Raw genomic sequence first — 12,467 nt, 5'->3', positions numbered from 1 at the left:
TTAATAAAGTCTTTTTATTGGATATGGGCTATTTTTCAGGCTATTTAAGTATTAAGAACTATTTATGAAAGTTAAATTTAAAATTAAGAAATAACCTAGATTTGAGTTTTTTTATAAATGCTCATACAAAAATAATCCTAAGTTTCCTATGCGAACATTGCAGGCATCTAAAACATCAGTGTTTCCCGCCGCATCTCTTCCATGCGAAACCAAGGGTACTCGTCACCCCGGGTGTTTGTCTCAGGCCCAGTTTTCACATCATTGAGACGTGTTTTGCATTAAAATTGAAGGTTCAGTGTGCGCCCCGAATTTTATGAAAAGAAAAGGAGTTCTTTCCTCGGATTAGTTCATATTTGGGGTAATTTTGTTTTATGAAGAAACTCTATTTGTGCGCTGCTAGTTCCAGCACACACACTTTTGCCTCGGAGTCCATTGAGAAATCCTTTAATGAACATGTACTAACATATTTTTAATTTGAGTGAAATTTTTTCCATCAAATAATAACCTATTTTTTTGCATACTCTTCCAGAGGGTATTAAAATTTTGAACAAAGTTAAAAGTGCACGTATCGTTTACACAATTTCACACATTTGTGGTTAAGATCACATTCCAAAGCCTTTTCTTCTTTTCACGAAGCATATACATGTGCAGTTAGGAACTGTCAGGATCGGCTAGGTACAAATTATAGCTGCCTTAAAGCTTAACGAACGTCTTCTATCGATTGCCATAGGGATCTGCGGAACATACCCTGAAAGTCTTTTTCTAAAATTTTGATCGCGTAGATCTGAAAGACTATAAGAGATAGAACAATCAGATTTGTAACTTGGGTTCGTATGGTATCCGCGGAGATCAAGTTTGTGTCAAAATTTTGCCACGTCCACTCCTGCCCCCAAAACATAAATCTGGTGATACGCGCCAGTTTGTTAATGTTTTCGAAAAATGTTTTGATGCCAAAACTGTTTGGCTAACCTAAGCCTACAAATAAAAAAGCAGGAGAATTCGCAAAATTTTTAGAGGAGTTATATACATTTTAGTCTGCCTCCCTAATGAATCGGTAGTATGACCTTGTGTTTGTTGTTTTTTTTTCCCAAGCTCAAAAGTATGCAACCTAAAAAAGTATGCAATTTGTCGCTGATAGAATTATCATACCTATCATATCATCATTATATATACCTTTAAACTTTAAAGTTTAAACTATAAAGGTTAGTAAAATTGTGTGGGAAGAGATTATAACATATAACATAGAACGGAAACTGGCCTCCTTTATTTACCTTTCATGTTTTGTTTATTTATTTTTGTTTTCAAATAAAATTTATACCCGGTACTCCTTTCTTCTCTATGTTACATACATTTACATTAACACGAATACAATATAACTGTGAACTCTACGAGTACCGAGAATAATTATGAAAATTTGCTATCATGCAAGCGCTAGCGCTTCAATGCAATAATGCAAGCGCTCCGGAGTAACAGCGTGTAAAAGAATTATTCCTTTCTTGGAAGGATGTAACTGGCCAATTCATCTGATCTCCCAAAATTCATACGGATCGGCTGTCTATATCCTATTGCTGCTATATAACTTAAAGATCGGAAATGGTATTTGAAAAATATACCGACTTTGGATTTTTAAAAATAGAAGCATGGGACATTTTTAAAATTTTGTGTTCTTATCAATTGGTTTTATAATAAAATTCATATAACGATCGGCAAACTATATCCCTTATTTTTTATATCCGGTCCTAACTGGAAGTTTATATCAACTTCGGTTCCTCCCAAAGTAAACTTTTCACTCTTTTTAATTTCAAGTTCTCTGATTGGTTCATACAACAATTTCATATTGATATTTCAAATAGTATATGTACAATATCAATATATGTTTACAGTCTGTTTTATATTTATAAATATATGTTTATTGTCTACCAATATACAACTTTTCTACAACAAGAGATGTTCTTTTTAAGCGTGAGCTGTAGTACGTTGAAAAATAACCGTAAGGAAATTAGGTTACTATTAAAACATGCAATAGTAAAATATAACCATAAAACTAAATTTTAATTAAAAACAAAAAAAAACTAGAAGAAATAATATTGCCCGCAAATAAGAATAAGATTCCACAAAAAGTACCATCTTTATATGATAATCATTTACAGCATGGCCAAACTTCGGAAACATTTAAGACTTAAAAATTATGTAGACTGGAAACCTTACAGTGTAAAGTAAATGTAAAATGTATCTGTAATGTGTAAAACTGTCAATTCATATCTTAAAGTTTTGAGCATAAAATGTATCGAACTATTAAAAATATCTTATGAAAATATAGACCGCAAATATATCTCGTAAACATATAAAAAAAAAAAATATTTTTGATATTGAGGCAAGCCGATAGAAAAGTTTGTTTTTACAAAAATTATCGATATGTTGATATTTATACATGTTATCAACAACCCTACACTGACCGAAGTTCCGTTCAATTCATTTTCAAACGATCGGTCGGCGAGACAGGGCATTATTGTAGTTCCGTAACGCGTTTTATCAACGCGGTTGATTAGGTTATCGAGGTGGAGCGTGTAAATACCCCGGATCCAGCTATCCGAAGAAGTACCCGGAGTGAAAACCTCAACCGCAACTGTAAATATCGTCGATGCCCTGACGCATCCCTTGTTTACATACACGCATATGTACAAAAGTAATCAAGAGCCACTGTGGTTAATATACCATTAGGCTTTAGGATTTAGGCTTTAGCTAATACAAGGCAGTGGATCATCTCAATTAATAATTTAAGCTCAACCTAGCTGCTCTTCTCTGCCTCACAGCAGCACCAGCAGCGTCATATGAGAGGAAGCGATCCGCACCAGCAAAATTAAACCTGTTGATAAGGGCAACGTACGCGCCCCACCGTTTTTTGTTTTGCTCTTCTACTTCTGTTTTATTTATGCGGTCGCTAAAATAATTGTAATTACAGCTGGGTTTAGATTAGATGAGTGATCTGTTCTTTTCCGTTCGGTTCCAAACCTAAAATAAATATCTATAAATGAAAACTAAAGCGGTCCATAAATAAACCATTCGAATAGAACACAAAATTCATTAAAGAACTGTGACCTATAAATCACAGCAAAAGCCCTCAGCCACACGTATTTTTTATCATTTTCAACAAAAAATCAATTTTTTGACATGAGCAGTCAAAAAATATAATCAGTAACTTTAAGGTATTTTTATGGAGTACTAAATGAAAAAATGAAATGAAATTTGTTTTGAATATATCTGTATATTTATACACGGTACTCGTAAAGTACAAGGGTACATTGTAGTCGTGTGAATGTATGTAACATGGAGAAGGAATCGTTTTGACACCATAAAATATATATGTATGTATATTCTTGATAAGCATTAACAGCCGATTCGATATAGTCCATATGAACGCGTGGATCTCAGAAACTAAAAAAAACAAAGCTATAGAATTTGGCAGGGAAACTCCTCTAATGCCCACGTTCAAGTTTGTTTCAAAATTTTGTTACGCCCCTCCCACCTTCACAAATTGCAAATTTCTTTAGCGGGAGAACCGAAAGGCTGTTTAAAAAACTATTGATGCCACACTATTTCTATAGTTAATATATTTTTGAAAAACAATTTTCATCCAAAGCACTCGATTTTTAGAGAAGATATACCCATATATACTACAGCTATATAATTTCCCATACAAACGGCCTAAAATTTTGAACATGGATCTCAAAGACTATAATAGATAAAACTATCCGATTTGGAAGTTGGACTCGTATGGTATCCACGCAGATCAAGTTTGTGTCAAAATGTTGCCACACCCACTCCCGCCCCCAAAACAGAAATTTCATTGTAGCGTTTTGATGCCAAACTGTTACAATGGCTAATCTACACCCACAAATCAAAATGCAGCAAAATTGGATAATTTATATAGGATTTATAGACTTTTGATTCTAGTATGTATGGCCGGTAGTATGGCCGTAGGTTTGTTGTTGTTTTGCCAAAGCGCTTATAAGCCGTAACGGTCCATACCGTTAAAGTTTAATCTTTAGTTAAAAAGGTTAGTTAAATTGTGGGTGGAAGAGATAGGTACCGGATATTATATAGTCGGGAAACTCGACTATAGCCGTCCCCTCTTGTTATACCCTTGCAGAGGGTATTATAATTTTGTCCAAAAGTGTGCAACGCAGTGAAGGAGACATCTCCGACCCTATAAAGTATATATATTCTTGATCAGGATCACCTCCTGAGTTGATATGACCATGTCCGTCTGTCCGTCTGTCTGTCCGTCTGTCTGTCCGTTTCTACGCGAACTAGTCTCTCAGTTAAGCTATCGTCTTGAAACTTTGCACACACCCTTCTTTCTTTTGCACGCAGTATATAAGTCGGAGCGGCCGGGATCGGCCGACTATATCGTATAGCTGCCATATAACTGATTGATCGGATATGGTATAACTTTGGTGTTTTTAGAGTTAGAGAGTTCAAATTTGACACGAGAGCTATTTTTGGCAAACCATTACGTCATGCCAAATTTCACAAGGATCGGCCGACTATATCTTATAGCTGCCATATAACTGAACGATCAGAAACTTTCGTGTTTTTGAAGATAGGAAGCTGAAACTTAATACAGAGTCTATTTTTGGCCAGTTGATCTAAGCTACCAAATTTTATAAGGATCGGCCAACTATATTCTATAGCTGCCATATAACTGAACGATCGGAAATGGTAGAAATATCAACTTTCGTATTTTTGAAGATAGAAGCTTGGGACTTTTTTTAGATTTTGTATTTTAGTTAATTGGTTTTATTATGATGTAATCATAAGGATCGGCCAACTATATCCGATGTTTGCGATATATATCCGCTTTTAACTGCAAGGGTATATCAACTTCGGCTCCGCCCGAAGTTAGCTTTCCTTTCTTGTTTTTATTAATGTTTTGAGAATCTCAACGTTTGCAAAATTAAATCTCAGCTTTTTTGTTTATTTTGGTTAAAAATGTGGAGGTGTATGCACTGGAGGAGTCGACTCCGACCCTATAAATACATTTGGATGAATATTCTTGATAAGGATCACCTCTTAAACCGATCAGCATTCCCGACTGACTATTTTAATAAGTCTTAAAACTATCGACTTTAAACTTCACACATTCATACATACATATATTCTTCTTCCCTACTTGACGCAGTTTATTAGTCAAAATGATTTGTTTGATTTGATTTGTTGAGACTTAAATTTCCATAAGAATTGGAAACTATATCCCAGTTACCATTCCGTCCTCGATTATTTTATATGGTATCTGTTTCTTCAAGTAGAGTAGTTTTCGAAAATAAATTACTTTCACAGAACTACTATTTACACATTAAACGTTTTAACATTTCTACCTTTGAAGGCTTCAGCGAACCCCAGTGCGATCGGGCTTATCACCTAAGTAACCAAGCTAGCGGAACCATAATTTCGTGAAGACGTATGTACATCAATTTGTATGTATGCATGTATGCATGAAACAGTATTCACGATAAAATGCTTTGAAATACCGCATACTTTGAAATTGTAGCTGATAAGGATTAACAGTACAATCATTAGGAGTACCAAAATTCAAGAAAATCGTTTGCCTAGCAATATAACTTACTAAAAAAACAAAAAGTTACAAAAAAAAAAAAAATAGCGCAAGGTAGGGCACAATAACGCGTTCTAGAAGCTCAAGTGGGTACGTGAGGATTTTGGCCATCCGCAAAACAGCTCTAACCTTGCCTACTTTAGTATACATGTAATGTATTTTCTTAAAGTATACCAAGCAAGGCAGGATGGGTGAGACTATAGAAAAGCCTGCAGTCAATTTGGTTCAAACTATGGTGTTCTAAATCAAAAAATAACCATAAAAAATTCTTAAATATAAAGACTCAAAGGAAATATGAAAGTATCTTTAAAGTACCAAAAAAATGTTATATTAATAAACTTGTGTGTGGACGCGCAAAAGATATTGAAAAGGTTTTCATTTTCAAAGAAGCAAAAATTCGTAAAACCTGTCAGACATTTAATAAAATAAAGCTAAAAATAAGTAATATTTAATTGCATTCGCTTGTGTTTTTCGATACCCATTAAGGGCATCAGAACAAAAAGTCTATAATTTCTCTAACCATCATCCAATAACTCGGTATTTTGATTAAACAATGTAAATTGGTCTTAATTATTGTTTTGGAATAAAATATTATTAAAATACTAATTAAACTCGGGAATTAAGACATCATTTTTTGATGCAGTAGGCCTGTCACAAAATTTTGAAGCAGACTTGATCTTTTGTGACAGCATTGTAAGAAGCCAGCATGGGTATCGGAATAAATGAAAGCATCCATAACTCCTTCAAAAATTGGCCAAGGTGGCTGAATTTTGCTTTCCAGTTATAAACTAGCCATATGAATAGTTTGACATAAAACTTTTTTAAAATACCTTTCTTTACTAGTATTAAAGAAATCTATATGCAAAATTTTATAGCTCTATCCATAATATTTTCTGAAATCCACGCGTTTATACGCACATGGTTATATCGACTCAGATGTTTATGCTGATCAATCGAGTTGCCTTTTCCCTGTTATCTATGTACACACATTCTTACGAATCAATATACCTTGTGTCGTATGACTGCTGGGTATAATCACTGATACAAAATCAAGGACTATGCCCATGCGTAGCTTAAAAATAAAGTGCTTCTAAGCTAATTAAAGCTTTGAAAGTTATTGATACATCGTTATTTAGAGAGCAATCGAATTAAAATATTTGTTTCTCCAAGTATTCCATAATTAATAATATTAATATTTAATTCTTTAAACAGTTACAAATGCCCATATTGCCGAGACTCGGCCATATTAATGACAAAGTCAGCCAGAAAATCATGTTTTTAATTCTCATTCATTCTTTTTACCCTAGATTAATGTTTCAGCCATAAGGACGAGCTATATATGCCTGCTAGTTATGATCACAAAATAAGCACTCGTTTTCCACACACACAAAAACACACAAAATAATTTTATTAACAAAAGGCGTGGTGGTCAGATTTGCAGAGCATGTCCAAGTACCAAAAACTCGATGGAGGCCGACCGCCGACCACTCACGAAGATGACTTTGATTACTTTGATGACGACAAGTCTGAACGTCGATCCCCCCGCACGCCGAATATTTACCAAAAATACAGCAATGACGACAATACGGTTAACAACAACAGTATCAACATGGTAACAATAGGGCCAAGACCAGTCGGGCACTCGGATGAACAGACCTGGGAAGTGCCGCTGCTGGTCGATGATAGTCAGGTGAGCACTGCCTAATAGTTAAATGCAAACACTTTGCGGTAGTTTTTTGTGCTTCCTTTGGCTAACCTTATATGACAGGAATTTCTAAAATTAACAATCACTCTGAAAATTTTTATAATCTGTCAACTTTGACCTTGGTTGCTCATAATATATTGATGAAAGCGCATAAAATTACAACTATATAGAGTTTCAGTTTTAATATTTTCAACAGTATTCTTAATTTTATAATTCTTCACCATATCTGTCAATTGTCAATAATTTTTATAATAATGCAGTTATGTATAATAATAACAAATACTATTAGAAACAAGAAGAAAAGCATAATAATGATACTGACCTTTTTGAGCAGAGGACACCAAAGTTACTCACTTACTTCGACAAAAACTTATGATTTTTATTATTTAAATTTGATATTTTTATTTTGATTATTTTTGTTGTTAAGCTAAGCAAAACCTCAAAAAAATGTTTTTCTTTTATTCAGGGCTTTGAAAATGAGCTAATGGAATTAGATATGGCAGGTGTAACTGTGCATGAACATGGGAGTCCTAAGTGTCAATATCTACAAAGAGGATTTGAGCCAGACGGGAAGAGCAAAGCCACTCAGGAAGCCAAGTCCAAGATTTTGGTCGCAATTTTGTTATGTTCCATATTCATGGTGAGTACATTTATATGAACATAATATATGTACTTAAAATAATAGCACTTTTGTCGAACACTTATAAAAGTTATCAATAAAAGACAGTTTTGTAGGGAGAACGTTCTTAAAAGTGTCATGCTAAAGTGTTACTGAGAGACTGTTCTGTTAACAAAATCGGTCGGACCAGTGGACCTGAAAGCTGTGTTTAAAAATTAAGTAAAGTAAACTTTAACTATATGACCCAAAATTACCAAATACAGTTAAATACCGCATTGGATAGAATAAGGTGCAATTAATCAGTTCATCCCACCGTTCAATTTCTAACACACTCTTAATTTAATTATGATAAATTTCATGGCCTTGTTCACAATAACCACAACTGATGCTGACCACAGATCATTGAATTCCTTGGCGGCCTCGCGGCCGGAAGCCTGGCCATCATGACGGATGCAGCCCATTTGGCGTCTGATTGCATTAGTTTCGTCATCGGGCTGGTCGCAGTTTGGGTAAGCGACCGGCCACCGGATAAGCGCATGTCCTTTGGTTACAAACGTTTCGGTAAGTACTCAATTAAGATTGACACTAGGCTAATGAGTGTCGCACCACACCGCAACTCCCATTAATCTGGTCTACTTAGATGTTCCTGGTTATAATTTCCCACATTGCATTGCATTTAAAATGTTTTAAACCTTGGCTTGCAGAGGTTCTGGGAGCCCTAATTTCGATACTTGGAATTTGGCTTCTGACCACTTTGCTCGTAGTGGTGGCAATCCAGCGAATCATATCTCAAGACTTTGACTTGAACATCAATGTAATGATGACCATATCTGGGATTGGAATCGCTATTAATGTTGCGTAAGTTTAACACAAATATATTTTTAAAACGTGTCAATAAAGTAATTTATAATTTCATTTTCGGAAAAGCATTTTTGCATTTCAAATTTTTGCCACACCCCCTCCCCCTCCCACAAATCCGGAAATTTTATAGCGCCAGAACTGAAAGACTTTTGATGCCAAACTATTTCTATCGTTAATTTATATCTGAAAAATCGGCCGATTTTTAGAAGAGATATACCCATATACATACAATTTCCATACAAACAGCCTAAAATGTTGAACGCGTGGATTCCGAAGACTATAAGAGATAGAGCTATTCGATTTGGAACTTGGGGTCGTATGGTATTCGCGTAGATTAAGATGTATCAACATTTTTATTTTTAAATTTTTTTATGTTTTTTTCAAACTGTTTTAATGGCTAGTTTTAAGTCTGTTTTCCTACTGAATCCTAGTGGCTTAGGAAGTAGTAGTGAGTCTTCGTTTTTGTTCCCAGGCGTGAATAATAATTTATTTCTCATAAATTAAAACATAATTTTCGCATTTAATTTTTTTTTTTTAGAATGATATTTGTTTTACACGGATCGTGGTTCATCGGTAGCCACGGCCACAGTCATAATCATGGTCTCGGACACGGACACAGTCATAATTCTGGTCCTGGAACCAGTCATGGCCACAGTCATGGCCACATACGGAGTGACTCCCAGTCGAACTTCTATCCTCTTGCGCCGACAGGTAGCGAGGAGAGCTCTCTGATAACACCAGTCTGCGAGGCTTCCGAAATTTCTAATAAATTGTCCAATAATGAAGCTGTTTTTATTCAAAATGATCCAAAGCCTTCAAAGTCGGACGGGTATGTATATATTCATACTTTTTCTGCACGAGTTATTTTAGATATTTAATTTATTATTGACTTATAATTGGCCATTTTATAGGCCTCCATGCTTATCACTTAACCCGCATCTTGACAACGAGGATAAGAATTTAAACTTACGTGCGGCAATGATTCATGTCGTTGGCGATCTAGTGCAAAGTTTTGGCGTCTTTTTGGCTGCCATTTTGATCAAGTTTTTCGTAAGTATCCTCCGATCCGGATGATTATTTAGCTACTAATAAAGTTTTCTGATTTTTAAGCCAAGTGCAAAGTTTGTGGATCCTTTATGTACGCTTCTCTTCTCGGTTATTGTAATTATGACCACACTTCAGCTTTTCCGGGAATCAATAACGATTCTTTTAGACGCCGTGCCACCCAACTTTAGCGTAAAAAATCTCGAGCGCGATCTGAGCAATCTCGAGGGCGTTAGGTAAGCTGTCGCTTTAATTCCAAATGACCTTATAAATTATTTGAAATATTTTTCCCATTTTTAAGGTCGGTTCACCACGTGAATGTTTGGCAGCACACCAGCAATCACATAGTTATGATTGTCCATCTTGTCACCGGTGAGAGGATAGTCTAAAACTGTTTCATCAATTAAATCAAAAACGATCAATTATTAAAAAGTACTAAAATGAGAACGAAACATAATTTTATATTGGCAAAAATTAGCGTTCGTCAAATTTTATTTTCTTCTTTTAAATAAAATTGTCTAAAATCTAATTATTCTTAAACACTATTGTTCTTAAATTATTTTCAGAGGCACAATCTGATGATGACGCAGTTATGCGATCAGCCACAAAGCTTGTCTACGGTTACCCATACAACGTGCGGCATGCAACCATCCAAATTGAACGAGCTCCTTCGTAATCCGCCAAAGAGATTGTTATCCATCCCATAAAGTCCCGACCTGCCGTACGCTATACTATTTTGTGATTTACCAACTACTTTGTTTAGGCATTTATATGACCATTTGGTGGCATATAATGATAAGATTCGGATTCAATTGAAGCCAAAGAATGTTTTGAAAATTGGTTCAACATAAGTGTATAGTACTTTCATCAGGGATACTAAGTATTTCAATATTTACATTAAATGATTACTATTTAAATCGCGTGTTCCTAAAAAAAAATAGTTTTATTTTGTTGACTTCATTTTATATTCAGGAATTTTAAATACAAAATTATAAAGATTATTTCAAAGATTTTTTACTTTTAAAAGATGTGATCCTAAATTATAATTTTTAAAGTACACTGAGACTTATATATGTATTTATAATCAAAAAAAAACATTTATTAAAATTGACAAATAGTAATAAAAAAGAAACTTAATAAAGAAACTTAAGGTAACTTAAGATTATAAAAGATAAAGAAACTTAAGGAAATGGCAATAAAGAGTCTTTTACAGTAGTTGCTGATATTATCTTGGGCACGGATATGTAGTCTTAACATAGCCGTCATTCGATAATTTCAAGTTGAAAAATACCCTTAAATATACGACTAAGCTTAGTGTGTAGCTTGGAAATGTATATTGAGATACATGTATAAATATTTGCTTGAAATTTATTTAAAGTTGTTCCGGGACAATCGTAGATACGTATTTATTTATGCACATTGAAATACAATAATGTATTGTTAGTTTGACTATTCATAATTACCTTGGATTCTAATTGTTATTTTAATAATTCATGGCCAAGTGGGTCGCAAAGAGAGTGCCGAGCAGTCATGGGGCTACTCTGACAGTAATTCATATATTGAACCCACACACAAATCTGATTAGAATATCGCTAGCAAACTGTCTTCTTCGCAGCCTGCTTATATGATATGTGGGTGCACTCCTCCCAGATGGGTTTCAATGAACCGGAAATGAGCAAATCAAGCACGCCTGCCGACACACGCACACTGCACCAAGGCGTTAACACATGAGTGAAGTCAAGTCGAAGCATCTTAATCAACGTATGTAAGGAGTTTAGTGGATGGGCGTCCATTTGTGCATTTGTCAGCTGCCCTACCCCGTCAACTGGAGCGAAATCCAATCCTCTCAAGATGCGAAACAGGAGATTCGGTACGGGTCGCAGGCCTTTTTCTGGCTTTTCTGACTCGACCACGCTCTAACCTTACAGTTCAATACGCTCGGACACGATTAAGTTTTTTCTAATTTATGAGCTGGGACCGACGCGCGATACGAAACAGAACCCGAAATCAGGAAACTTCCATTTCATTACCAAGCAAAGTGTGTTAAAATGATGAAGAGGTACGTTTGTATTTCGCATACTCATCCTTCGCAATATATGTACGTATAACCATCATATTAATAAATCAATTGTCCTGTCAGGCTTAGCTCACTCAACTAACGAGTGCGAAGGCGATTAAACAACTGACCCAGTTTCCTGATTTGGGAAGCTTCAACTAATTAATACTAGCCACCGTCGTTCTGTTTTACAAGTGCCCCATCAAGGCGTGGCGCACTTCAAATGCGCAAATGTAAAATGAATGGCATACTTGACTTAATGCTTTCTAATTATAAATGTATATAACGAAAATCCTAGCTAGGGCTGCTAGGAGAAGCATCCGAATGAAAAATGGCGAACCTTTAGTAAAAAAAAAATAGCTTCACGTGGAACAGAGGCTTATTACACCATTTCGAATTTAGCTAAAACCGATCCCCAGAGAAAGCCAAACAACTTCGTTGAGCGTATTAAAAAAACCGTAAAAAATGTAAACTGTAAAAAAAAAGATTTTTCATGTATAGCTGAAGTTTAAATTCCATTTAGGATAAATGTCTGCTACTGTAGTAATTCTATCATAAATTGTTGACA

The 12,467-nt window shown here is 35.0% G+C and overlaps 1 protein-coding gene across 5 annotated transcripts; it reads left to right on the top strand.

Moving 5' to 3' along the window:
• The first annotated feature begins 2,464 nt into the window (after positions 1-2,464).
• ZnT41F (Zinc transporter 41F) lies at positions 2,465-11,058 on the top strand. 5 transcript variants are annotated; one of them, XM_070278400.1, is made up of 10 exons: positions 2,465-2,628; positions 7,048-7,304; positions 7,786-7,959; positions 8,337-8,499; positions 8,643-8,796; positions 9,338-9,628; positions 9,711-9,849; positions 9,910-10,079; positions 10,145-10,215; positions 10,410-11,058. In XM_070278400.1, exons 2-10 carry the CDS (start codon positions 7,059-7,061, stop codon positions 10,517-10,519), a joined length of 1,518 nt encoding a protein of 505 aa, XP_070134501.1. In that variant the 5' UTR covers positions 2,465-2,628; positions 7,048-7,058; the 3' UTR covers positions 10,520-11,058. The 5 variants fall into 5 exon arrangements, with proteins under 5 accessions (XP_070134501.1, XP_017104133.2, XP_017104134.2 ...); XM_017248644.3 differs by having other exon boundaries at positions 2,466-2,628; positions 6,922-7,304; XM_017248645.3 differs by lacking the exon at positions 2,465-2,628 and adding an exon at positions 2,668-2,686 and having other exon boundaries at positions 6,922-7,304.
• The last annotated feature ends 1,409 nt before the right edge of the window (positions 11,059-12,467 follow it).

This window comes from Drosophila bipectinata, chromosome 2R (genome assembly GCF_030179905.1).
Source record: "Drosophila bipectinata strain 14024-0381.07 chromosome 2R, DbipHiC1v2, whole genome shotgun sequence".
Classification (NCBI taxonomy): domain Eukaryota; kingdom Metazoa; phylum Arthropoda; class Insecta; order Diptera; family Drosophilidae; genus Drosophila; species Drosophila bipectinata.
The sequence above is the reverse complement of the archived record's forward strand: the minus strand, read 5'-3'. Positions and strand labels throughout refer to the sequence as shown.

What these genes read in the sequence shown, in the direction of transcription:
- ZnT41F (XM_070278400.1), top strand. Translation starts at nt 7,059, where the DNA reads ATGTCCAAGTACCAAAAACTCGATGGAGGCCGACCGCCGACCACTCAC. An exon ending in AAGCCTTCAAAGTCGGACGG is followed by an intron (nt 9,629 to 9,710) that starts GTATGTATATAT and finishes GCCATTTTATAG; the next exon opens with GCCTCCATGCTTATCACTTA. An exon ending in AGCAATCTCGAGGGCGTTAG is followed by an intron (nt 10,080 to 10,144) that starts GTAAGCTGTCGC and finishes CCCATTTTTAAG; the next exon opens with GTCGGTTCACCACGTGAATG.